At 39.4% G+C, this 27396-nt stretch overlaps 3 protein-coding genes across 4 annotated transcripts; 2 read left to right on the top strand and 1 right to left on the bottom strand.

The window, feature by feature from the left end:
• The first annotated feature begins 1691 nt into the window (after positions 1 to 1691).
• LOC113505325 (uncharacterized oxidoreductase YjmC-like) lies at positions 1692 to 5209 on the top strand. The gene is made up of 7 exons (XM_026887964.1): positions 1692 to 1901; positions 2228 to 2343; positions 2732 to 2830; positions 2991 to 3077; positions 3151 to 3259; positions 3633 to 3793; positions 4183 to 5209. The coding sequence occupies exons 1-7, from the start codon at positions 1715 to 1717 to the stop codon at positions 4348 to 4350; spliced, it is 927 nt and encodes a 308-aa protein (XP_026743765.1). The 5' UTR covers positions 1692 to 1714; the 3' UTR covers positions 4351 to 5209.
• An 876-nt stretch (positions 5210 to 6085) lies between these two features.
• LOC113505314 ((2R)-3-sulfolactate dehydrogenase (NADP(+))-like) lies at positions 6086 to 8814 on the top strand. 2 transcript variants are annotated; one of them, XM_026887955.1, is made up of 9 exons: positions 6086 to 6089; positions 6309 to 6475; positions 6750 to 6938; positions 7110 to 7225; positions 7328 to 7426; positions 7702 to 7788; positions 7891 to 7999; positions 8073 to 8218; positions 8327 to 8814. In XM_026887955.1, exons 2-9 carry the CDS (start codon positions 6325 to 6327, stop codon positions 8483 to 8485), a joined length of 1056 nt encoding a protein of 351 aa, XP_026743756.1. In that variant the 5' UTR covers positions 6086 to 6089; positions 6309 to 6324; the 3' UTR covers positions 8486 to 8814. The 2 variants fall into 2 exon arrangements, with proteins under 2 accessions (XP_026743756.1, XP_026743749.1); XM_026887948.1 differs by lacking the exon at positions 6086 to 6089 and adding an exon at positions 6101 to 6187.
• Positions 8815 to 8835: 21 nt separating this feature from the next.
• Positions 8836 to 26016, bottom strand: LOC113505307. Its single transcript, XM_026887936.1, has 17 exons — positions 25475 to 26016; positions 24723 to 24874; positions 24370 to 24558; positions 24069 to 24184; positions 22334 to 22432; positions 22069 to 22155; positions 14550 to 14658; positions 14042 to 14202; positions 13707 to 13834; positions 12073 to 12224; positions 11663 to 11851; positions 11204 to 11319; positions 10459 to 10557; positions 10089 to 10175; positions 9737 to 9845; positions 9427 to 9587; positions 8836 to 9191 (listed from the first exon to the last, which is right to left on the bottom strand). Exons 1-17 carry the CDS (start codon positions 25528 to 25530, stop codon positions 9033 to 9035), a joined length of 2169 nt encoding a protein of 722 aa, XP_026743737.1. The 5' UTR covers positions 25531 to 26016; the 3' UTR covers positions 8836 to 9032.
• Positions 26017 to 27396: the final 1380 nt, after the last annotated feature.

Genomic DNA, 27396 nt, shown 5'->3' with positions numbered 1-27396 from the left:
TAGGGCCCATGCTTGTCGCGCCTGTGAGATTTTCTGAAAGGTTACCGGGGTGGTTTTTAGTAAATACATTTCTGACACTTCCACTCATCACACAGCATAGGAAGACATTAGTTGATATCCCATCCTACAGTGAGGTAGGTACGCTTGCTGCCATACATAGGTATAGCTAGATATTATGGGGTATGTCTGGGATTATCATAGCTTCCAACGTGTATGTATGTATGTAGTGCTTGGTCTTCTCCTACTGGGACCACGGCCGCTACACAAGATGTGAATATCGAGGATCCCACAGTCAGAAGACTAGCTCCGCAGTGCCTGTCGTCTAAGAACCCCTGTTTGTATCCGTACGAAACACCGAAGTAGGTACTTAATTAGGTAATTGTAATTCTGTAGCAATAATATAAATTGCAATGTGTTGTTGTTAATTTCCTGCTTTCTGAATATTACGAAATAACAACAACAAGTGTCATTAAATGACACTCTTAGTTAGTCAAAACCAGATTGACAGATATCGTAATTTATCTTTACATTATCGGTCATTAACCTGCATTTGATTCTTGCCTTTACCTTACTGGTCATCATGTAAGTACTTCCCTATTAGGTAAAAGAAGCAGCTCTTGAATTATTTCGAATTTTTTGGGACCTTATGGCACCCATTCTTCAATGAGCAAAACACCGATGGATATCAGAGCGTCTACCACCAAGTCTTAAAGTAATATTTTTATGAATGTGCAAGCGTGACAGCGCTATACACAATGTAGAGCTATATCTCTCTTCCGCACCTATAATGTAACTTTAAAACATGTTCGATAGACCTCATGAACAAAAATCCTGGCGATAAACAGTATAAATAAATAACGACTGAATTGAGAACCTCCCTCTTTTTGAAGTTGGTAAATGTTAATGTTTCATGTGATGTGTACATAAACATTTTAAATAAATAATAAGATATAATAATATGTTTACGTACAAAAACTACACAAATACAATATTTGTGATAAAGTTACCTTATTCTACATATGAGTTGAGTAATTTATAGCCATTTGTGTATTTGAGGATACATGCACAAGTAAACGTAGGCCAGCCGTATTATTAGTGCAATTTAGTCATCTGTTTACCAAACGGTCTCGTCTGAATCTAGTGTGCCGCGTAATCGTGCTGCGAGCGCACGTCTCTTCGTATAGAGACTGTTCGTGTATTAATTTTTTTATTTCAATTGAACGACGCATGTTTATAGGTGTTGTTAACCACAATTTTAATAAGAAGGGTTTTTACTTGTCATGTAAGTATGTTATTTCGTTTACTGCTTTGTTTGACTCGGCCTTTCGTTGTATTTGTTTTTAATTAACAACGGGCACTGACACCTATATGTGTAGCCTCTGTAGCCTTGACTGAATTATTTACGGCTACAAGGAAACATAATGTATGTCTGAACTCCGTACCTAAGTGCTGACAATAAGTATCATCAGCGCAGAAATAATGCTAATTTTCCGAGTGTAATATTAACGGTAATATCGACCAGGTATATTCATCTCTTATTGCCTAAGTCAAGCTTAATACACCATGATCTGAGATTTTAAATTTCTCTATTGACACGAAATTATTACACAAAATTGTACAATTCCCAGACCCCTAAACCGGTTTAAACTGTATTCGTATTATTGTGTATGTAGAAAGAATCTTAATATCCTCAAGTTCCATCATAATTCCAGAGATGTACGTCAACGACATCATCAGCGGTGCGTGCAAGCCCAACAACGAGCCTGAGGTACTGAAGGAGTCTGCGTCGACAGCCTGGATCGACGCCAACAACGTGCTCGGAGCCACAGCCAGTCACTTCGCTATGGATATAGCTATAAAGAAGGCCAAGGAGACAGGAGTAGCGTGGGTCACCGTCAAGGGTAACTTTATTTCAAATTTCGATATCTGAAATTTGACTAAAACTAAATATCGTGGTAGTCCTGCAGTTCCATGAATGAATTTGCATGCAAAAGGTGCAGGTTTTTAGTTATTCTAAGACACTTCTTCATGGTGAAAGAAAATTTCCATAGGAAAGCTGGATACCCAAATACTTATTGGAATCTGCAATTCCGACCCGCAGTAAGCTAGCGTGGTGGTTAATGCTCAAACATTCCCTTCATGGAAGGTCCGTAATGTCATGAGATTTATATTATATCAATTTAAAAAGTTTCAATTTAGTCACTTTAATAAAGAATATTATTTTCAGGGTCTAATCACAATGGCATGGCTGGTTTCTGGGCGCAAAAGGCGGCAGACAAAGGACTGATAGGAATGGCTTTCACCAACACCTCCCCTCTCCTGGCGCCAACGAGGAGCAAACAGGTTGACTTCAATTGTTTAATTAATCATAACTCCTGCACTTGACTAGTTATTAGAAGGTTATTAAATCTCTTTTTAATAACGACCCAATGCGTGTCAGATTCTCTAAATTGAAAGTTGCAATTTCCTTCCAGTATCTCGTGTCTTATGGCCGTTACAACCTTAAGATTGGTTTGCTATGAGAGCGGCAACAGAAATACATCATCAATTAAAATTATATTACAATTTACGGCTGACAACAAGGTGATAGTTGATCCAAAGAACAGATAGCGAAGCATTTGTAATAGCTTTCCATTTTACACTTTGTATACACACGAAACCTTAAAAACTGACTTAAGCAGTAAGCTGCTATTTTTATATTATTATTTAACTCCATTTGTCTGTTTTGCAGTCAGCATTGGGCACGAATCCGATTTCCGTGGTGGCTCCAGCGTCTCAAGGAGAATCTTTCTATCTTGACATGGCAACAACTGCGGTCGCTGTTGGAAAGGTAACAACATTACTGTTTATGTAGTTAACAGGTCAGAAACTGTCAACATGATGTCAAAGTGCTTTAAATAAAGGTACCTATTGAATTTCGTTCCTGTTGCAAAGAATTAAAATTAAAGAATAAATAGGTACTAAGGATGCGTTTTTTTTTTTTGTTTTAGATTGAAATGCAACGTCGGAAAGGGGAGCCACTGCCCGCCGGTTGGGCGCAAGGACCTGATGGCAGAGAAACACGAGATGCGGATCTGGTAAGAATTTGACCGAAAAAGTCTTAAAATGATTGTAATTTTTTTGATACCAATTTGTCTTAATATTTTTCAGGCATTCGAAACTGGTTGTCTGATGCCGTTAGGAGGTGGCGAGGGGACCTCCGGTTACAAAGGATTTGGTCTCGCAGCAATGGTGGAGCTGTTCTGTGGAATATCTGCTGGTTTGTCCATGTCTTCTGTTTTAACAGTAAATTAAATCAAGAGGTACAAGTCACGCCAAGCACTGTGCGTGGCGTGTCACGGCTTCAATCATAGCGTTTGTTTTAAGAAAAAAATAAATATGAAAATGTCTGCCTGACTTGCGCAGGTGACTTGAATGTGTGTGAAAAGATTGGCATTACTAACACATTCGAAATCCTCAAAGTTTCATCGTAAATTACGGAAGAATCCCAGCATTAAGCTTTAGGGGTTTTCGGAGTTGGACTTGTTTTTTAACAAGTCCAACTCCGAACCTACAACCAAACCTACCATAATTATAATATTCATCCTGACATAAGTTACATTCAAAATGAACCCTTATTACCTACTCAATAGGTGCCAACTACGGCCATCACGTGCGGTCGTGGTCACACAGCGGTGACGGCGGGCCTGCTAACCTAGGGCACTGCTTCGTAGCTGTCGACCCTAAGTGCTTCGCTCCTGGTTTCGGAGACCGGCTCGCCGAAAGCATACAGCATTGGAGACAGCTGGAACCGGTATAACCTTGACCACATAATGCTTATCAGAGTTAGAAGTACCACCCGCCAAAATATTTACGAAGGTTAACCGCTTTGGAGCTGATCACGCTGATCAACATAGCCACACGAGCAAAAATTTCTATCCCGCTTGAGGATGTGTGTTCTGAAAGTATTTTTTTTTCAGGAACTTTCGTGAGACGAATTCACAACTGAATGGTGTGAACGGTTACTCGCACGTATTTATCGTAATTGACTTTCATTTAAGTATCGATGGATATTGAGGACTAAATTAAGTCCGAAACTAGTCGAGACGCCCCATTATCACAATGTGCTTAATTCAACCAGTTTTTCATTTATTATATAAGTTAAATAAATGTTTGTAAGCACCTTATTTCTATTAATTTCAGACGGACCCTAACCTGCCAGTGCTGGCTCCAGGAGACAAGGAGAAGAAGGCAGCAGCCGATGCCGACGCCTCAGGCACAGTCTCCTTCGTCAAGCAACAAATTGAGTCCAGTGCCGCCTTAGCAGCAAGACTAAAAGTGAAACCCATGGAAATAGAATTGGAAAAATAGCGTCTCAAGGATATTATCTTCACACCACTCTTTTTCCAACACAAGTGACTATTTTCAACCATAATTAGCGACATGATACTTTTGAAGTATTTAGTTCTGATGTATCGTTCAATATTCAAAGTTTTGCATTTGGTGCGAGATATTTAACATATGCATTTAATGTTAACATTTACTTAGAATTTGATTTATTCAGAAGGGTGTTGTTCTTGGTAAAATTAATTATTTTGTTATTAAGTCTGATACTGTTAGAGCTACTTGTGTAAGTAAAATAAGTATGATGACTGGGTGTAAAAAGTAAAGCTTTTTGTCCGTCAGATAGATAATTAAAAAGTTTTGGACACGTATTTTTGTAAGAATAATAAAAAAAATATGTTGTAATTATTCGTTAAACTACAAGACATTAAGAAAAAAAATAGTCACCATCCCTATATCAAAGCTATAGTTGTGAATTGTGATTTGAATCCATGTTACCATGTGTTTATTGCAAGCTGTACTATGAAGACATTTAATAACCAATTATAATAGTATTAAGTACTTACTTTACTATATATCATTCAAGTTTGACTATCAGTATGCTGAATTCTTGCTTAAGAGCATTTCATAATATTAAAAAAGACCTATGATTTGGTGGAAGTTTGTAGGGGCTACCGTGACGTCGTAAAGAAGATTAATATAATCAAAGTTGTGACAGTGTGTCGAATTAAACTCTATTCCACACCTGCTATTAGGTACTTTAAGAGGTAGAAGTTGACCCAAAGGTCTTGCTACGGTAAATACTGTAATACTGCTGCCTGTTGTAAATACAAAGCCCGTTTGAGAAGAATGTTGACGTGCCTTATCATAAAATATTTTTACAGCATAACTGTGTTTTCTTTACCCAAAATTCTTGTTTATATTTCCGTAACGCATATACTAGTAGACTAATATTTGAGCTTTAAATAGTTATTTAATGATTACTCATTTCTTTACCCGATACCCGGTACAGGTTTAATTCGAAACAAAATAAGATTTAAGTAGGTGAACAGATTAAAAATCTTCTCTTTCAAATTCATGCTAAAGATCTTGCAAACGAAACTGGAACGCATTACGCAACGTTACATAAAGTAAACCCCTTTCAATGTAATAGATGGCGTTGTTATGCTATTTATTATATTTATCTACGTATAAACAATTTACAATAGTAACAAGACAAACACAAAACATTAGGTACCTACTACAAAAAAATATCAGCAGTTTTTATATCTGTCAATAAAGATGAGATGTTAAGTTAAGACAGTTGTATCTCATTACACAGTGGGCCAAAAAAATAGCACACCGTTATGATACATTACCTTGCTGATGGCCCACAGCTGGACTCAGACCTATTCCCGCTATGGTAATATGTCCATTGAGCATCATTGGCCTTCTTTTAAAGAATTTATGGGCCAAAGGATATTACATTTACCTAAACGTAATTTGTAAACACTTTCACATTGTTGATACAGTACCTACCTTGTTATTTTATCTTATGTACTGAGAGAAATGTAGGCCTATTAGTCGATAATTGTTCCAAATTGCAACCGGTCTTATAACTTGATATTCTTAATCCATAATATTAATTTGGCAGAAAGTATACCGTACAGTGATATCTACAATATTTCAGTAAATAAACTGATAAAATGTGCGGCAGTCAGTTGTATTAATGCGTTCTGTATCGTTGTAATTACTGTGATATTTATATTAACAGTTCGCAGAAAAAGGTCCGCGATTATCGTAAAAATACACATAAAATAACCAGCAGTCGCAATATATGGCGGTTATTGATTTGAAATATCCCTGATATTTTTTCAAATAAAAGGTACGCTATGTGTTATCTATTTCTTAAATACTTTTGTTACATCGTCAATAGATTCAGTTAATAGATACTTAACCATTGTTGTAAGTTTTAATACCAGTCTGACTAAAGGTCAGATCTGCAGATCAATAGTTAACACCATGCCTGAAGTGAAGCTGGAGGAGGTCCGTCGGTTTATGGAGGACGCCCTCAAGTCTGTGGGCGCTCCCGAGTCGGAGGCGAGGGCCCACGCGGACCTGCTGATGCACGCCGACACGGTGGGACATTACAGCCATGGACTGAACCGACTTGGTGAGGAAACCACGATAATACTAGTAGGTCGAGTAGCCCGATTACCTCAAAAGCGAAAAGTTAATAGGAAGAGAAAAAATCGCCGTAGCGTATTGGCCAAGGTCACAGGCTGTGACCTAAGCCCCACAGTGTACCACGATATTCTGATTGACTGATTGTTCATCGAATAAAGTACAATTTATATTATCCTGACGTATCGGTGTCATTGTCACAAGCCATTCGTCTTTGATGGGCATTATGGTCAATTGATTACACGCCTATGTGTCTTCCATAGAATTCTACGTAAACGACTGCCAATCAGGTTCATGCATACCGGCTGCTCAACCAGTCATCCTTAAGGAGTCTGGTGCCACCGCTTGGGTGGACGGTAACAACGCCCTCGGGGCTACTGTCGGCAACTTCTGCATGAACATCGCCATCAAGAAGGCTAAGGAATGCGGCGTTGGATGGGTGTCTGCCAAGCGTGAGTAACTAAGTGTATTAAGAATTCTTTTTTGTTACAATATCTTGGTACGGACACAGAAGGGTCAACAGAAAATAGTTGATGTTTTGAAGTTGTCCCACCACCATTGGTTAATGGAAATCGATATTGAGTATTAAGTATGAGATGGTACTTAAATTCTAAATGTCACAGGGAGCAATCACTTTGGAATGGCTGGGTACTGGGCGTTACAAGCCGAGCGTCAAGGTCTCATTGGTTTGGCTTTGACCAACTCTTCGCCCATTTTGGTCCCCACAAGATCTAAACAGGTATCTTTAAGACTAAAACTAGCCGAGCCAGAAGGTTTATGAGAACAGAAAAAACTTACTTTGAGGAGATCCATAATATTAATTTTGGGAATATTTTTTTAGAGGTCTCTAGGTACAAATCCTATTGCTATGGCGGCGCCTGCATCAGAAGGTGATAAACTGGTAGTGGATATGGCTTCCACCACTGTTGCTCTGGGAAAAGTAAGTTCCTCAATAAATAAATATCAGTTCAACAATAAAACTGCTGGTTTAAAGGCGCCAGTGAGAAAAGAAGCCTCGTGCTCACGCTTCCTCGTTGAAACAACAGTCCCGCTTTGAGAGCTCATAGTACAAAGACGGATCATTCTGATATCATAGAATATTGTATTGCTTATTCTGGAATCGGATTATCGTTTAACATTTGTCTAAGCCTTCTGCCTCTTGTGAAACTATATCAAAATATAAATACAATAAAATTATTTGACGCATATTTCCAGATTGAAATACAGATCCACAAAGAAGAGCCAATACCTGAGGGATGGGCTTTGGGACCCGATGGGAAACCTACTACTGACGCTAATGAAGTGAGTATCCCGGCCCTGATCACTAATTATTTTCTGGTGCAGTGCTTGACCTCTTGTTATTATTATTACCCATTTTGATATGATTCATGATGTTATCTACAGGCGTTTCAAGCTGGTATGCTCATGCCACTGGGTGGTGAGGAGAAGACAAGTGGGTACAAGGGTTATGCCCTCGGCGCAATGGTTGAGGCTTTCTGTAGCGGATTATCTGGTAAACAAATTATTCGTCCTTTCTAATGGAATAAGGACATAGAACATCATCTTATCTCATTCTATTTATTTAGGATCCAAGTCATCACATAACATACGTAACTGGGAGTTGTCCAGTGCTCAAGGTCCACCAGATCTCGGGCAGTGCTTCGCCGCTACAGACCCGAGCTTTGCCGAGAGGATCGCTGATTGTCTGAACACCTGGAGGAACTTAGAACCGGTAATAGAAAAAGAACAGAGGTCATTAAGATCAGAAATTTGTTGCCATTACTAAAAACATTTCAAATTTGGAGACTTACGCGCAAAATAATGGTAACTTCTTTTCCAGGTTGAGCCCTCTCTACCCGTATTAGCACCGGGAGATAAAGAGCAGATGACAAGGGAGAAGATCAAAGCTAAAGGAACGGTCTTCTATCCGCAGAAGCAAGTAGACACCATGGAAACAATGACCAAGAGGATCGGTATTAAACCTCTTCAAACTGCTTAAAACTAGATGAGTTACGATAGCAGAAAATGCGGCGTAGGTTACGACTATGAATAGAGTCATGCTTTCTTTAGAATTTAGCGATGATAAGAATACAAATCTGGACAAACATAGATGTTTGTAAATTCGCTGTTAAACTAAGGTGAGCATGAATATGTTCATAGAAGTACATTTGAATTTTGCAGCAGAGTTAATCATGTGGTCCTCTTTTTGTACCTACTATGATTGATGTAAAACCGGGTGTACAAACAATGTCTAGCCTCTGATGTGACATTATGTGAATGTTTTCTAACAGTCAGTTCATTTAATAAATTAAAATTTCAAACACTCTATCTGGAATAGTACCCGTTTAATACAAAATCGCTACGTAAAACTCATGTACCATTCAGAAATTTGTTTTAAACCTTTGAACACCATGGGGATCACCGGTGACCGAAAAACAACACATGTTTCATTTATTGGCAAATATTCATTTAGTCCCACGTCTCCATATACTATCATGGCATGAATACCACTAATGTGTATCCACAGTTATCAAATTCTACCGCTTTCATACTACTTGTAAAGGCCTGACTTGGTACTGCTCGGCCAGTTCTGTCATATCATCTAACTCTTTTTGAGGATAGACCACAGTCCCTCGTTCTTGGGTACTCTTCAGTCTTTCTCGCGCCTTGTCCCCGGGTACGATCACAGGGCGAGTAGGGTCAGCCTGGAAGTATAAAGAAGGGACATGTTTAAAGACTTCGAATAATTTTGTCAAAATGCATTTTTAGGTCAATATCAATTAAAAAGCAGTTCAAAACATTAATCTATCAAAATGTCCCAAGCAGTCTTCATGAAAATGTTTTAAAATTTTTGCACTTTACGACATTGTTCCGATAATTCGTTTTGGGAGGTGAGTGTAATTCAGTAAAAACTTTGAGTCATAGTAAAAAAAGATTTACCGGTTCCAAATTCCTCAATGTGTCAAGATATTCCGAGAGACGGTCAGGGAAGCCAGGGGCGAAGCATTCGGGGTTGATGGCCACATAACACTGGCCGAGGTTCAGCCGGTTCTTGGAATCAGTCTGATTCCACTGGGGGATTTTATGCGACGGGCTCGACCCTAAACAAGAAAATAAAAAGTGTTTTCTTGTGACTTTTATTTCCAGATGTTTCATTTGAAATGTTACTTCGGCGTTAAAGCATTCGAAAATACTTCAATTTGTCGAAAACACCTTATTATAATATATAATTATGAGTACGAAGACCAACCTGATAATCCACTGCAGAGAACCTCGACCATGACGGCGAGTGCATAGCCCTTGAAGCCACCATTTTTCTCCTCTCCACCCAAAGGCATGAGCAGTCCAGCTTTAACCGCCTAGAAAGAGAACATATACGATTAGATAGGTATGACTACTTGAAAAGCCTCTTGGTCACCTAGCAATGGCCTGCGTGCGAAACATACAATGCGTGCAAAGCCACCGTCCTGAATTTATTGAGTCCATTTTTTACATTTAGCAGTTCTCTGATGACACATTGAAATTTCCCTTAGTAAAACCCTTGGAAACACAATTATTTCTTCCTAGTTATATAAGTTTAAAATTAAACACAGTGAACTTACAGCCTTAGCATCTGTAGTTGCATGTCCATCAGGATCCAGCGCCCAACCCAAAGGTATAGGCTCATTCTTTTGAGCGAATACTTCTATCTGAAATTGGACAAAGGAAAAAATAGATTGGCATGTAAGAAACATACTTGTTACAAAAATACATATTACATTGACTGCACAGATAAACTAGTGGTGTAGGTAACCAAGCCAAATACAAAGAGATTTTCGCGGATACAATCCCCGCATTTGTGTGGATAAACATTTGTGTGATCCAGAAATCTTGTTGTGAGTCTGGGTGTCTTTGGGCATGTAACTTGAATCTTTAGAAGTATTGAATACTTGAAATGCAATAAAAGCACCTTACGAGACTGAACTTGGATACCTTTCCTAAAGCGACAGTTGAAGTAGCCAAGTCCACCCCTAGTTGGTCACCGTTGGTTCCTGGAGCTGCCATTGCAATAGGGTTCGTGCCTAAAGCCCTCTGAAACAATTTGTTCAAAGATCACTTATATCGTATAACAATATTTGTCAAGTAATTGTTATACACACTTTTAAATCGAAGGAATGTGAGTGTTTTTGTATTCAAATATGTATCTGTCTGCGTGTTTGTTACCTCCAAATCCGAAATATATAATAAAAACGGAACCGCCGTTTGAGGACTGAACCGATTTCGAAAATTCCATTTTGATTTTAAAATCGACTGAATGTACAAAAGTAAGAAGAAATTATGAAAACGTGACAAGAATGTACATGTCAATGTAAGGAATTCTCTTTTTCGCTTCCCACTCGTAATTTTATTGAGGGAATATTTTAAATCGTTTTGGAATTAATGTGGACTGTATTCTTCAAATTATAATGTTTAGAGTTTCCTGATTTTTGAATGTCCCTTGGTATTATTTTTACAAGCTACATTGACTTTATTTCTTATTGGAAACGTAGTGTTTTATTTTTGTTTTTAAATAGATTAAGCTACAGTAGGCCAACAGTAGGCCTGACCGCCCAAGAGTTACTTGAATCTTAAATCAGTGTCTCCCTATCTCTGTGTCAAATTCTTCCAAACGTTTTAGCGCTCATCTGTAGGAATTTTTAAACATAAGCTTTTAGCATCGACATGATCCATGGCTTACCTCTTTAGACCTGGTCGGTACCAACACAGGTGGAGAATTTGTAAAGGTCAAACCAATAAAACCTTGGCGTTCGGCTTGCATCGCCCAGTAACCAGCCATGCCGTTGTGGGTACAATCTGCGCATTGGTTACAATTTAGTTTTTTCAGACATTTGATGTTTTTAACAACTTTGCTGAGCTTGATCTACTTACTCAAAATGGTACTTATTTAGAAATGATAAATGTCCTTCGACAAAAGGGGCAAAGCTTCAGTCACCTATAAGGTACACGTCGTAAATGGTTTGAACTGACATTACTAATTACGCCTTAATTGTTTAATTAATATTAATCTTTTTATAGCAGTTACTAGTTTCGGACCCAAGTTTCGGAATCTTTAATGAAGAGGAGAAACGATGGTTAAGACCTTCGGTTCAACGCTGGGAATGCATAAGAAAACCGTTGCATCTTGAAATAATCTTACTCTTAGCTGAGACCCATCCCACGCCACATTTGTTTGCCTTTTTGATGGCGAGGTCCATGCAGAAGTTTCCTGTAGTCGCACCGAGTGAATGACCAGCGTCCACCCAGGCAGTCGCCTCTGTTTCGTTTAGGATAGTCGGCGTAGCTGCTGGACAGCATGCGCCCGTTTTACAATCGTTTACGTAATTCCCTGTAGACAAACAGCGATATGAGACGATGGGACAGTTTAAAAATGGAAGTCCGTCATCCTGAAATCCTGGTATGCGAAACCTTTGAATACGGAAAAGTAAAAACTGAACAAGTTTAAAACTAAGAATTTAATAGTTACTACCAACTAATCAATTATGCAAAGTTTGATGCAAACCTTTGCATGGTTAATTTGAAGAAGCTGAAAAGATATGACGAACTTACTTAGTCGGTTCAGTCCATGGCTCTTATGGCCAACAGAATCAGCGTAAAGTAATAGATCAGCATGAGCTTTAGCCTCGCGCTCCGGTACGTCTACAGCCATCAGGATCTCCTCCATAAACCTACGCACTTCTTCCAGTTTCACCTCAGGCATTCTAAAAATTATACCGTTGGTGAGTTACACGAAAACTTCAGTCGGTTTTAAATGGCTGAGCCCTCTAGAATTGCCCTTCATTGCATATTCTGTAAACCAAGATCAATTATAACAAACGAATACTTCACAGAATTTAAGCTTGATGTGTCAGGGGAAAAGATTGACCGTATTGGATCGAGGACCGTATAATCTTGAATCGGTCTTTTAATTATATCAGAAACTAGTGGTTTTTCTGATTACAATAATGCTTCCCGTAAGTACTTAAAAAAATTGCTTGGAAGTGTGATAACATAGTGCCTTTATGAGACGTAGAGAGACGTCATTGTGACGTCACTCTCCGTTACTGCAATGATATTACTTTAAGAGGCTCTCTGACTCAGATCCTTTATGCCTTAGTTGACACCTTACCCACATGATATGTATCTGTCTACCCAAAATGGGAACTTAACCCCTAAAGGTTTAGAAAGTATAAGGATTATTGGACTTACCGCGTAGCGATACAAGTGACGTGCAAACAATTGTTTCTTTTTCTTTTTTGCACATGTAAGTACTATATCTTTCAGTCTAGCTACCAGCTTCGCTAGTTTCACACAACTACATTGCACCTTCACAATTACATTTAATAACAAGGCCACGCGAATAAAATAATCGGACCGAAGTGGAGACGTTAAAGAGCGTGCAATATTACTCCTATTCTCTCTAATAGGATTGATGAACGAAGAATATAATTTTGCAATTCTCCGGTATAATATAAATTCAATAAACGTGGCATTCATAACATATCGCAAAATAGGCAAACTTGTAAATTTTTTGAACTCAAATTATTCAAATCGTCATTATTATAGAAGAGGTGGGCATTTAACTAAAACTATTAATAATTAAGCTTAAAGTAAAAACCATTTCCGTCTATTTGTCTATCCGTCCGTACGTCCGATCGTCACGTTTGTTTAAACTTGAAAGACGTATTTTTGTGATAGTTTTCAATGTACATCTATACCCGCGCCAAATATTTCATTTGTATGATTTTATAATTCATATTATTTCTTTTTTTTTAACTCCCGTAATAAGGAACTTAATTACTTGTGTCGCGGGGTGTTTCACAAACATACAAATCACATGCACAATGCCACCCAGACTTAGAACAAGCATTCGTGGGTAACACAAATGCTGGCTGGCTTGGTGACCTCAACCACTAGGCTATTCGTGCAGTCAAACTACTTGTGTAAGAATGAAAACTTGTAGTCCTTCTTAACAAGATGGTGAAAAGTGTTTTATAGAAGAACCTCACATTTATTGAAAACACTAACGATTTGCCAAACGATTTAGCTCTCACTCACACATTAAATAAATAAAAATAATAAATCCGAAATATTCATTTACTCCTGCTTCTCAATAAATGCAGTTTCATTCAAAAAATCACGGTATCAATATGATCAATTTCTCCCGTTTCTAACATACAAGTTTTAAAGGCTTGACATTGCACCTCTCAGCCAGTTCCTTCAAGATTTCTATGTCTCTCTGGGGATAGAAGACGGTCCCTCGCTTCTTGGTCACCTTCAGTCTCATACGCTCCATATCCCCGGGAGCAAGCACTGGCCGTTTTGGGTCAACCTTGAACAAGGATACTGAATTTTCAAACTGTTAGCCTTCAGGGATTGGCAATAGACACATTTACGACAGGTCTGTATAGAAAAGTCTAGCCCAGTTGTCTTTTTTAACAATTAAATACAATTTTTACATTGTACATTTTCAAGCAAGAAACTGTGACCTGAGCGAAGCCCAGTTTGAACCTCAGGTATAACTATAAAAAAACCTTACGGGTGTTAAGCCCCTCCATGTACAGAGAAGTTCAGAGACTCGGTCTTTAAAGCCAGGCGCGAAGCATGTAGGGTTGATGGCCGCATAACAGTGGCCGATCTTCTGCGGGCCCTTGGTGCTTGTTTTGTCCCACTCGGGGATTTTATGCGACGGATTCGAACCTAAAAGTAGAAAAGCGTATGTAACAAAACATGCTCACAAGTGCATCATATAGAAATTGGTACCATTGGAAAGGTATGTCTGAGACCCGAATATTGAAATCTGAAATTGCCTACCTGTAGTAAGTAGAGCATATGGGAGGCCACGTTTGCCCAGAGCAGGACGTTAGACGATTACAGACTGGTAGAAGTAATCTAACAAGTTCTCATTTGGAACAAGCTACGAGTAATGTAATGATCACGTGAACGACATGTAAAAATGCTACAGAGGTTCGCACAGGCAAAGAGGCTAATGATGATGATGAATAGAATAAAAAAAATGGTATTATTATTTTCAAATGGATATCAACCTGATAGTGCACTGCAGAGGATCTCGACCATGACGGCGAGTGCATAGCCCTTGAAACCACTGTTTTTCTCCGTTCCGCCCAAAGGCATGAGCAGCGCTGCCTTGAGCGCCTAAAATCAAAACTTTTTTAAATTAGTTCCATTACTTGAAAAACCGAATGGTCGCCAAAAGAATGACATGTGCACGATGTGCTACTGGATCAAGCACTGAGTAGAACAAACATTTTATAGAGAAAGGGTTCATACGTAGTATGCGGTTACCCGCAATGCGGCTAGCCGTCCGCAAGCACAATTATATACGTAACATTAGTGGTTTCTTAGGTTTACGCGAATGTTAGACATTGAAATGAAACTACTTTTACGGATTTTATCGCGGTTTAATTTTAGATTTTAGTTCCCGACGTTTCGAAACCTTTGCAGGTATCATGGTCACGGGCAGACTGAGATGGCGTTCGTCTTGACAGAAGATGTTGCTCGTTCTACCTTCATATTTTAATTAATTATTTGTGGTCCGACCTACGCAGTATGAGCTCACTGTGTCTTGATGTCTTGCAGCGCTGCTCTTGGGTTTGGCCTTGAGTTTATTTATTATTGGATCCCAAGTAGGTGATATCTTCCAGCCATCTTCTCTATTGAAATTAGGGTGTTTTTTAATCTCAATAGCCTCGCGAAACATCCTAGGTAGGAATTTGGATTCTTTAGCGAGGATCTGTGGTTGGTCAAATCTAATATAATGGCTGGAACCTTCAGCATGTTCGGCGACTGCAGACTTCGTTGAGCGGCGGTGTTTGACGTCAGCTATGTGTTCTTTAACGCGGGTCCCTATGCTTCGTTTGGTTTGACCGATGTAAGAGAGGCCGCAGTCACAATCTAGTTTGTATACTCCTGCATCTTGTAGAGGTATGTGACACTTGACAGATGGTAAGGACTGGCTAATCTTCTTGGGCGGCTTGAAGTATGTTTTAATTGAAGCTCGCTTCAGGATGTAACCAATCTTGTCAGTGACTCCTCTGACATATGGTAGTACAGCAGGCAAACGATCAACAGTGGCTGGCTTCACTCGGTTTCTGTGACGGGGCCGTGGAACTTGGAGCTTGTTGTCTCGCAGTACTTGCTTGACGTGTTGAAGCTCAGCGGCAAGGTGTCTGTCATCACAGAGTCCGTGTGCTCTCTGAAACAAAGATTTTCCCACGGTAGCTAACTGTTTAGGGTGGTGGTGAGATTCACCGTTTAAGTACCTATCTGTATGGGTCTTCTTTCGATACACGGTGTGACTTATGGTCTGATCAGGATTCCTTTTAACTAATATGTCTAAGAAGGCAAGAGATTTATTATCCTCCAACTCCATAGTGAATTGAATTTTGTTATTGATGGAGTTGAGATGTTTTAAAAATGCATTTACTTGACTAGATGGTAAAACTGTGAAAGTATCATCTACGTACCGTTTGTAGAACCTGGGAGTGAAAGGAGCTGTTTTTAAGGCTGTCTCCTCGAAGTCTTCCATGAATATATCGGCGACTACAGGGGATACAGGCGAGCCCATCGCTACACCATCTACTTGTACATAGAATTTATTGTTCCACAGTAGGTAGCCAGATGTGAGGCAGTGCTCGAGAAGTTCTGCATATTCTAGAGGTAGGTTGTTCTCTGCTAGCTTCTTGGAAACAATTTCAATACAATCCTTAACTGGTAGGCATGTAAACAAGGACTGTACGTCGAAACTAACCATTACTTCATTGTCATGGAGATGTAGATGTTTAATCTCATTGACAAAGTGGTATGAATCCTTCACAAACGCTGTAGTGTTGCCTCTGAGTGGTGAGAGTGTTCTCGCGACGTGCTGAGCCAATCTGTAGGTTGGTGTGTCGATTTGGCTTACAATAGGACGTAGCGGGGCGTTTGGTTTGTGTATCTTTGGCAACCCATACAGTTTAGGTGGTTTTGCGCATGTAGGTATTAAGTAGGTAACATCTAGACTTAATGCTTCGGAGTGTTTCTTAACCAAGGCGGTGGTAGTTGTTAACACCTTTTTGGTAGGATCAGTTTTCACTGGTTTATATGTACTTGCGTCCGACAATAGATCTTCTATTTTAGCATTGTAGTCCGATGTATCCATGACGACCGTAGCGTTTCCCTTATCTGCACGGAGTATAGTTACATCTTGTCTGTTTTTGAGGTTCTTTAAAGCGAGATGTTCGGCTTTAGGGAGGTTTGGTTTGGGCACTACACTTCGACGTAAAACAGATGATATATCTTGGCGTATCGCCTCCAAATCTTCCTTCCTCACGTTATTGTTGAACAGGCAAGTCTCAACATTGCAAATAATGTCCTCGTACGGTATTCTACGCGGTGTTACAGCAAAATTTAAACCTTTTTGTAGTACTTGCACGGTCGGTGGATCTAACGTTTGTTTTGACAGATTTATAACTGCGCGTGATTGGTTGACGTTTGGCGGGCGCGTTCCGTTTTCGTTTATTGTTTTGTTTGACGCGTTCGATTTTGAATTTAATTTTTCATATTTATTTATTAAGTTTTGTTTGCTTTCGAGATATTTGGTGTTTTCGCGCTTGTTTAGTTTTTCGAAGCATGTATTAAAATCGAAAGTTGATAAAACTGTTTTCAAATCATTAGTCACGATCTCAACGGTTTTGTTTAAACGCTACGGTCGTCATGGATACATCGGACTACAATGCTAAAATAGAAGATCTATTGTCGGACGCAAGTACATATAAACCAGTGAAAACTGATCCTACCAAAAAGGTGTTAACAACTACCACCGCCTTGGTTAAGAAACACTCCGAAGCATTAAGTCTAGATGTTACCTACTTAATACCTACATGCGCAAAACCACCTAAACTGTATGGGTTGCCAAAGATACACAAACCAAACGCCCCGCTACGTCCTATTGTAAGCCAAATCGACACACCAACCTACAGATTGGCTCAGCACGTCGCGAGAACACTCTCACCACTCAGAGGCAACACTACAGCGTTTGTGAAGGATTCATACCACTTTGTCAATGAGATTAAACATCTACATCTCCATGACAATGAAGTAATGGTTAGTTTCGACGTACAGTCCTTGTTTACATGCCTACCAGTTAAGGATTGTATTGAAATTGTTTCCAAGAAGCTAGCAGAGAACAACCTACCTCTAGAATATGCAGAACTTCTCGAGCACTGCCTCACATCTGGCTACCTACTGTGGAACAATAAATTCTATGTACAAGTAGATGGTGTAGCGATGGGCTCGCCTGTATCCCCTGTAGTCGCCGATATATTCATGGAAGACTTCGAGGAGACAGCCTTAAAAACAGCTCCTTTCACTCCCAGGTTCTACAAACGGTACGTAGATGATACTTTCACAGTTTTACCATCTAGTCAAGTAAATGCATTTTTAAAACATCTCAACTCCATCAATAACAAAATTCAATTCACTATGGAGTTGGAGGATAATAAATCTCTTGCCTTCTTAGACATATTAGTTAAAAGGAATCCTGATCAGACCATAAGTCACACCGTGTATCGAAAGAAGACCCATACAGATAGGTACTTAAACGGTGAATCTCACCACCACCCTAAACAGTTAGCTACCGTGGGAAAATCTTTGTTTCAGAGAGCACACGGACTCTGTGATGACAGACACCTTGCCGCTGAGCTTCAACACGTCAAGCAAGTACTGCGAGACAACAAGCTCCAAGTTCCACGGCCCCGTCACAGAAACCGAGTGAAGCCAGCCACTGTTGATCGTTTGCCTGCTGTACTACCATATGTCAGAGGAGTCACTGACAAGATTGGTTACATCCTGAAGCGAGCTTCAATTAAAACATACTTCAAGCCGCCCAAGAAGATTAGCCAGTCCTTACCATCTGTCAAGTGTCACATACCTCTACAAGATGCAGGAGTATACAAACTAGATTGTGACTGCGGCCTCTCTTACATCGGTCAAACCAAACGAAGCATAGGGACCCGCGTTAAAGAACACATAGCTGACGTCAAACACCGCCGCTCAACGAAGTCTGCAGTCGCCGAACATGCTGAAGGTTCCAGCCATTATATTAGATTTGACCAACCACAGATCCTCGCTAAAGAATCCAAATTCCTACCTAGGATGTTTCGCGAGGCTATTGAGATTAAAAAACACCCTAATTTCAATAGAGAAGATGGCTGGAAGATATCACCTACTTGGGATCCAATAATAAATAAACTCAAGGCCAAACCCAAGAGCAGCGCTGCAAGACATCAAGACACAGTGAGCTCATACTGCGTAGGTCGGACCACAAATAATTAATTAAAATATGAAGGTAGAACGAGCAACATCTTCTGTCAAGACGAACGCCATCTCAGTCTGCCCGTGACCATGATACCTGCAAAGGTTTCGAAACGTCGGGAACTAAAATCTAAAATTAAACCGCGATAAAATCCGTAAAAGTAGTTTCATTTCAATGTCTAACATTCGCGTAAACCTAAGAAACCACTATGTAACCCAGTACGGACTGGACATAGCAAACAAAATACGCCGGTTGGAAGATCTCAAGACTAAGCGCGCAAGATATACAACATCTTTAGCATTCTTGAAGAGATGCCGTGACCACAATCTCATCCCAACGTGTCTCAAGATATCACCTAAGAAAGACATACGAGGGAGCGCCAAGATCCTCCATCAGGCAAGCAAAAAGTTACTCGTCCTAAAAATTCATGAAACTCGTTCCGACCTACAAAATTTAAACAAAACCGTTGAGATCGTGACTAATGATTTGAAAACAGTTTTATCAACTTTCGATTTTAATACATGCTTCGAAAAACTAAACAAGCGCGAAAACACCAAATATCTCGAAAGCAAACAAAACTTAATAAATAAATATGAAAAATTAAATTCAAAATCGAACGCGTCAAACAAAACAATAAACGAAAACGGAACGCGCCCGCCAAACGTCAACCAATCACGCGCAGTTATAAATCTGTCAAAACAAACGTTAGATCCACCGACCGTGCAAGTACTACAAAAAGGTTTAAATTTTGCTGTAACACCGCGTAGAATACCGTACGAGGACATTATTTGCAATGTTGAGACTTGCCTGTTCAACAATAACGTGAGGAAGGAAGATTTGGAGGCGATACGCCAAGATATATCATCTGTTTTACGTCGAAGTGTAGTGCCCAAACCAAACCTCCCTAAAGCCGAACATCTCGCTTTAAAGAACCTCAAAAACAGACAAGATGTAACTATACTCCGTGCAGATAAGGGAAACGCTACGGTCGTCATGGATACATCGGACTACAATGCTAAAATAGAAGATCTATTGTCGGACGCAAGTACATATAAACCAGTGAAAACTGATCCTACCAAAAAGGTGTTAACAACTACCACCGCCTTGGTTAAGAAACACTCCGAAGCATTAAGTCTAGATGTTACCTACTTAATACCTACATGCGCAAAACCACCTAAACTGTATGGGTTGCCAAAGATACACAAACCAAACGCCCCGCTACGTCCTATTGTAAGCCAAATCGACACACCAACCTACAGATTGGCTCAGCACGTCGCGAGAACACTCTCACCACTCAGAGGCAACACTACAGCGTTTGTGAAGGATTCATACCACTTTGTCAATGAGATTAAACATCTACATCTCCATGACAATGAAGTAATGGTTAGTTTCGACGTACAGTCCTTGTTTACATGCCTACCAGTTAAGGATTGTATTGAAATTGTTTCCAAGAAGCTAGCAGAGAACAACCTACCTCTAGAATATGCAGAACTTCTCGAGCACTGCCTCACATCTGGCTACCTACTGTGGAACAATAAATTCTATGTACAAGTAGATGGTGTAGCGATGGGCTCGCCTGTATCCCCTGTAGTCGCCGATATATTCATGGAAGACTTCGAGGAGACAGCCTTAAAAACAGCTCCTTTCACTCCCAGGTTCTACAAACGGTACGTAGATGATACTTTCACAGTTTTACCATCTAGTCAAGTAAATGCATTTTTAAAACATCTCAACTCCATCAATAACAAAATTCAATTCACTATGGAGTTGGAGGATAATAAATCTCTTGCCTTCTTAGACATATTAGTTAAAAGGAATCCTGATCAGACCATAAGTCACACCGTGTATCGAAAGAAGACCCATACAGATAGGTACTTAAACGGTGAATCTCACCACCACCCTAAACAGTTAGCTACCGTGGGAAAATCTTTGTTTCAGAGAGCACACGGACTCTGTGATGACAGACACCTTGCCGCTGAGCTTCAACACGTCAAGCAAGTACTGCGAGACAACAAGCTCCAAGTTCCACGGCCCCGTCACAGAAACCGAGTGAAGCCAGCCACTGTTGATCGTTTGCCTGCTGTACTACCATATGTCAGAGGAGTCACTGACAAGATTGGTTACATCCTGAAGCGAGCTTCAATTAAAACATACTTCAAGCCGCCCAAGAAGATTAGCCAGTCCTTACCATCTGTCAAGTGTCACATACCTCTACAAGATGCAGGAGTATACAAACTAGATTGTGACTGCGGCCTCTCTTACATCGGTCAAACCAAACGAAGCATAGGGACCCGCGTTAAAGAACACATAGCTGACGTCAAACACCGCCGCTCAACGAAGTCTGCAGTCGCCGAACATGCTGAAGGTTCCAGCCATTATATTAGATTTGACCAACCACAGATCCTCGCTAAAGAATCCAAATTCCTACCTAGGATGTTTCGCGAGGCTATTGAGATTAAAAAACACCCTAATTTCAATAGAGAAGATGGCTGGAAGATATCACCTACTTGGGATCCAATAATAAATAAACTCAAGGCCAAACCCAAGAGCAGCGCTGCAAGACATCAAGACACAGTGAGCTCATACTGCGTAGGTCGGACCACAAATAATTAATTAAAATATGAAGGTAGAACGAGCAACATCTTCTGTCAAGACGAACGCCATCTCAGTCTGCCCGTGACCATGATACCTGCAAAGGTTTCGAAACGTCGGGAACTAAAATCTAAAATTAAACCGCGATAAAATCCGTAAAAGTAGTTTCATTTCAATACGTAACATTAATTTCTATGCGCACTATGATGCGGCAGCCTGCAGATCGCTCCGGTCGCTCGGAGGGCTACGGCCCGAGTGACTGCCACGCGGACGGTTGCTGTACGCACTGTGCGGCCCAGTCTGCGGCTGATGATGTGCGGTATGACCGAAAATCGCAATAGTTCTTCAACCGCACGTTGTGCGCCCGCGATCCTGCTGGCCGCATTCGAAACCGCATCTTGCGATCAGCCGGACGGCTAGCCGCATTGGGGGTAACCGGTTCCCCCTTAGATATTCGTATTATGGCATGAGACAAAAATGATTTTATAGTCAAAATTCTACTTCTTATCCAGATTAACAACTGAGTTTCTTTAATAATAACAATACGTTTATTTCAGACCAAAAAAAGACAGGATTTAATGTAAGTAATGGATTAAACTATAATATTTTCCTTGAACACACATAATAATTAAAGCTTTTAAAGTATGCAGTGAACTAACCGCCTTGGAATCAGTAGTTGGTTTTCCACTAGAATCCAGAGCCCAACCCAAAGGTATAGATTCATTTTTTTTTGCCGCTACTTCAATCTGAAATGGGATATTGTATGTCTTTGAGGAAAATATACAAAATTCAGTCATTAGAATTGAAAACTTATGCAAACTTACGCTGCAGCCAATAAGTTTACATCAAACTGTCAGTCTCCAATTGAACTTGCTAATTATCTACGATTATCATATCATAAAAATTAAATTAAGCTCAATGTACCTTCCCCATAGCAACAGTTGAAGTAGCCAAATCTATCAATACTCGGTCATTGTTATTTGCCGGGGCTACAATTGATATAGGATTAGTTCCTAACGCCCTCTGAAACAAATTTGTTCAAAAATTATTGTGAATTATGAAATATAGAAAAATACTATCAAGTAGCAGGGGATTAAGCCAGCTCGGGACCGGTTCCTGGCGGCGAAGACGAGAGCGTGCAATATATAAAAGGTCAACGCTCCGAGTAATGCCACAGTGTCTTGTAAGAACAACTACGTCTACCACATAATAACCTCGGCAGGTCTGAGTGAGTTAATGAATTGTTGTCAAGCCTATCCTATCCTATTGTTCATCATTATAATGAAACGTGTACAACCAAACGCAGACTCGATGAAGAGAGTCTGAAGCTATCTGATGTGGGTGAGGGACTTGCGTCTACCGGAGTCACCCCACCTCATCCACCGCCAACCGCCCCAACAACTGCCGACGGACGAGGAAACATACCCGAAGCAGAATTGGAAGGAATTCAGAAAAGCAAGCATTGAAAAATTATGTCCTGGACGGGGCTATCGAATCTGAAGACACAAGCGGATATCGATTCAAATGGCGAAACGGACGTAGTAGAAAATATTCCTTCGGAGGAGGAAATTGCCGCGGAATTGGTAAAGTACTGACTGTGCGGGACAAATAATACGTCGACTTGATAGGTTGCGCTGAAGGTGACCTTGGGAAACTTTATAAAGGACCTTTATAAAGCTCGTAGCTCGCTGTACATTATGGAACAAGACGACCGCAATGGCTACTCATATACTTCAGTAGTTATAAGTAGTGGGGACTAAACACTAGCCTGGGAAGAATTATTCGACGAGAAACCTACAAAATTAATCAGTTGAATGCCTCGCTTGTCTTCGCGAGTATCTTTATTCCGGCAAGGGTCGTCAAGTATTACAAGACATTCTCAGCCCGGAACATATTGAAACTTGTAACTACGCTGATCATTACTGTTGAGTGGATAGCCAAGATAATTGTAAAACAGAAAATTTCAAAGCTAATTGTGCCGAGCGGGGAGATTCAATTATTTGACATGGATCCAGCATACATCACAACAGAATGATGGATGCAGCATTTCAAACCAATGACAATCAGGAAGGAGAATACGGCAATCAAGTTTCAAGCAAGAATAGGAAACTTTTGGATGAATGGAATGGAAAAATGATAAAAACAACAATAACGCCAGAGAAAATCAGTCAATTAACGATAGAAACACAGATATTTTTATCCTTGTTATGCGAAAGAGGGGCTTTCTTATAGTCAGAAGCCATGGAATCATTTGCAAAGTCAAATGAAGGGATTATTCATATGTGCGCAAACAATACGATGAAAAAATCAGGAATAGTGTCCACATCACAAGAGTTTTGGTATTTAGAGAAACGTAAAACAGCGATTCGAGAAAACGAAACGAAAAATTTAATTGGAAAACGAATCATCAATGCATGAGTTGTACAAAAAGAAGTAAAAATCATGTTTAAAGAAATATTAACAAGAAACAAAATTGATTTGGAAGATTTTTTTTCCTTATCAACATTTCACAAGACAAAGAGTAAAAAGCGTCCATGTGTCAATTTCTTTTACAGTTTATAATTCTGAGCTGTACCTTATCTTTAATGCGATTCTTGAATCTCAACGCAGCAGAATTTTAGGCTTAACACAAGTATTATTGTCATAATATATGGCTTACCCTTTTCGACCTGGTTGGAACCTGAACAGCTTGAGTGTTTGTGAAAGCCATCCCGATACAACCATGACATTCAGCTCGCTTCGCCCAGTAGCTGGCCATGCCGTTGTGGGTACAATCTACACAGTAGAATTATTTCAATCATCTCTTCTTAGTTTTGAATATTAAACAACTTTTCTAAATATAACTTGTATATTTTATTTAATATCACATGATACTAGGTTCATTGTTACCTAACTGATACAGGTTGCAAATAAACAAGATTTTCGAATTCGATTTTACCTAAGTGATAAAATAATCTTACTCTTAGCTGCGACCCATCCTATGCCACATTTTTTTGCCTTTCTGATGACTAGGTCCATGCAGAAGTTTCCTGTAGTCGCGCCGAGTGTATAACAACCGTCGACCCAGGCAGTCGCTCCTGTTTCATTCAAGATTATTGGCTTTGCCGCTGGACAACATGCACCGTTTTTACAGTCGTTTACGTAAAACTCTGAAAAATCAACAGTTTGAATGGGCGATGGGTTATACCCTGATTTGAAAAAAAGTACAAGAGTATATAATTGTATAGATAATCATATGTAGTTAGGGAAAGGTGACATACGTAACATGTTGGTACAGCTAAATTAGAAGAGACAAATGCATTTTTTAACTTACTTAGTCGGTTCATTCCATGGCTGTTATGGCCAACTGAATCAGCGTGAAGTAACAGATCAGCATGCGCCTTAGCCTCGCGCTCCGGTACGTCTACAGACATAAAGATCTCTTCCATAAACCTACGCGCTTCTTCCAATTTCACCTCCGGCATCCTAAGAATTATTATCGTTAGGAAGTTTGACGAAATGTTCAGTTACTTCTATCGTTACGTATTAGTCTGCAGGTGTGGAGCGCGTGTCTCATCTACTGCATATGACATTTGTGATACAAATCTCATTGTAAGCATGTGGAAATTGAACTCGACTTTTAATTAGATTATATAGCACCATTACTAATAAAAAAAAATATTTTTAGAACCCCTCTGATTGAAGTCCTTTAGAATTACAACTACTGCAAACGTATCTGCTGTTTTGAAATGAGGAGGTACTAATATTTCAATTGCCGGTATTTGCTATCGTCTGCGGCAGCGAAAATTCCTTAGACGGTAAGATTAATCTTCCACGTAAGACAGTGAGGTGTCACTCTGATGGTAAGTAGGTACCTGATGACCTACCACCACGTCTTAAAGTAATTTTATTATGGTTGTGGAAGCGTGACAACGCAAACCACGGCGTAGAGTGACGTCTCTCTTTTACACCCGCAATAATTATTTCAAGATGTGACAGTAGGCCCTCTGAGCAAAACCGGTGTGGTATGTACCTCCACCCACAGCCGCTAAGGTTGAAACAGAGCTTAAGGATCATTGCACTTACCGCGTAGCGTACATGCGAACGATGTACAAAAGCGACTTGAAATTTTGCAGAGCCATTTTTTTAAATCAGGTTTTATATACTTTCAGCCCAGATAAATGCTTCTCTAGTTTCACAAAACTAAAATTCACCGTTACAATTACATTTAATGACAATTACACAGAAATTTACAAATCGGGCCGAGGTAGAGATAAAGAACTTTCTATATTACTTTCGCTCTACTAGGATTAATGAAGAAAAATAATTTTGGGACTCTTCGGTATAATTTAAATTCAAAAAACATTTCAAAACTATAATGATATATTCACATGATAAATAAAATTTAGAACGCAAACTCGAAAATGTTTAGTAATGATTCTTCCAAACCCAATTTTGACATGCTTTATGTCACGAATACATCAAAATATTGAAAGTTATCAAATTCAAAGATTAGGTTTCATAGCACTTTTTTGTTGTAGTAAATACTAGGTCTGTGATCAAAGCTGTTTATTGGAATAAACTCAACCAAACCAATCTAATATCTTTATTTGCTCAAAGTGTTATAAGTACAAGAGATAAAAGAATTAGGTATAATAATGTCTACCACGCACTTTGCTATAGATGAGTAATAAAAACTTATTTATATGATAGTTTTATAATATATACGTTATTAAATACATTATGTGAATACGAAATAATCGAATTTAGATAAAAACTAATTTAAAAAGTCGTTATATCTTATATTGAGAGAGTCTTGAGACAGTCTAGAACCACACAATGTGTTGGATACATCTGCAGCTGTGATGATATCAATAATCCTTGATGATAGACTAACGCATTTCCTCGAGTATTCTAAAGGAGATTTAATACTAAATTTTAATGAACGACGAAAAAGACGAAAGCCAAGAACGAGAATTACGCCAGAACATAGGTATATCAAAGACTTTAGATCAACCAAAGCAATGCTTTTAAAGTTATTGGTCGACTCTGACTCCGGTAGGATGATCGAAGCGTGTCAATCATCTTTTATAGTAGATTGAAATTCTACTTAAATCCTTACTTAATTACTAATCCTTACTAATATTATAAATGTGAAAGTAACTCTGTCTTTCTGTCTGTATGTGTGTAACGCTTTCACGTCTAAACCACTGAACTGATTATAATAAAATTTGGTTCAGAGATAGAGTTGACCTTGAGAAAGAACATAGGATAGTTTTTATCCCGGACTTTTGAAGAGTTCTCTTGAAATCGCGATATAACCGACCTCGACGCGGGCGAAGCCGCGGGCGAAAAGCTAATGACTTATAATTCTCTTGTCATCTACCAGAGAGCGTCCTAGATAGAAGGTGCCTGAAGGATCAAAAACTAGTTTTTACTTCCGTGCTGTCAAGTATAATAGCCTCTTACTAGCAAAGGCATAATATACAGCTTGGCGCTACAATGGTGACATCATTAATTACACCATTGAAACTCGATGCTGTGTATTGTAATTCTCGCAAACTGCAGTCGCGTACAGGGTCTTCGTCAATTAAAAAAATATTTATTTTCTGCCACATCCTACTATACTTACACTCATTTTACGAAAATGTATGATATTTCCTTATCATAAATACATTTTAATAACACTGAAACTTAAGTTCAGTCCCGCGGTCCCTACAGGCCATGGCATTACTATTTGTGTAGGTAGCAATATTTTCAAAAAATATTAGTCATCGTAAATATTCTAGGTCGAATGGCAGATCCACTAGCAGCCACAGGCTGACTGAATAGAAATGTACTCGAAATCCATAGACACGTATGTTTTTAATGTTTTGGTTTCAGCGCTGTCTCAAAGACAATGTCAGTTTTGTCTGCCGTGAGCTGCGTCAAATTCCAAACTGTCAAAATTATGCTTAAGATATCATTGTTGATAATACTGGAACGCAAACAACAACGTCACACGTTTT

Source organism: Trichoplusia ni, chromosome 2 (genome assembly GCF_003590095.1).
Source record: "Trichoplusia ni isolate ovarian cell line Hi5 chromosome 2, tn1, whole genome shotgun sequence".
NCBI lineage: Eukaryota > Metazoa > Arthropoda > Insecta > Lepidoptera > Noctuidae > Trichoplusia > Trichoplusia ni.
The sequence above is the reverse complement of the archived record's forward strand: the minus strand, read 5'-3'. Positions and strand labels throughout refer to the sequence as shown.

Coding starts and splice junctions, on each gene's coding strand:
- LOC113505325 (XM_026887964.1), top strand. CDS start 1,715: ATGTACGTCAACGACATCATCAGCGGTGCGTGCAAGCCCAACAACGAG. Junction 3,078..3,150: donor AAACACGAGATGCGGATCTG/GTAAGAATTTGA, acceptor AATATTTTTCAG/GCATTCGAAACTGGTTGTCT. Junction 3,794..4,182: donor ATTGGAGACAGCTGGAACCG/GTATAACCTTGA, acceptor TATTAATTTCAG/ACGGACCCTAACCTGCCAGT.
- LOC113505314 (XM_026887955.1), top strand. CDS start 6,325: ATGCCTGAAGTGAAGCTGGAGGAGGTCCGTCGGTTTATGGAGGACGCC. Junction 6,939..7,109: donor TGGATGGGTGTCTGCCAAGC/GTGAGTAACTAA, acceptor TAAATGTCACAG/GGAGCAATCACTTTGGAATG. Junction 7,226..7,327: donor TCCCCACAAGATCTAAACAG/GTATCTTTAAGA, acceptor ATATTTTTTTAG/AGGTCTCTAGGTACAAATCC.
- LOC113505307 (XM_026887936.1), bottom strand. CDS start 25,530: ATGGCTCTGCAAAATTTCAAGTCGCTTTTGTACATCGTTCGCATGTAC. Junction 22,156..22,333: donor CAACTGTTGCTATGGGGAAG/GTACATTGAGCT, acceptor ATCCCATTTCAG/ATTGAAGTAGCGGCAAAAAA. Junction 14,203..14,549: donor CCTCTGCAGTGCACTATCAG/GTTGATATCCAT, acceptor TTCTACTTTTAG/GTTCGAATCCGTCGCATAAA.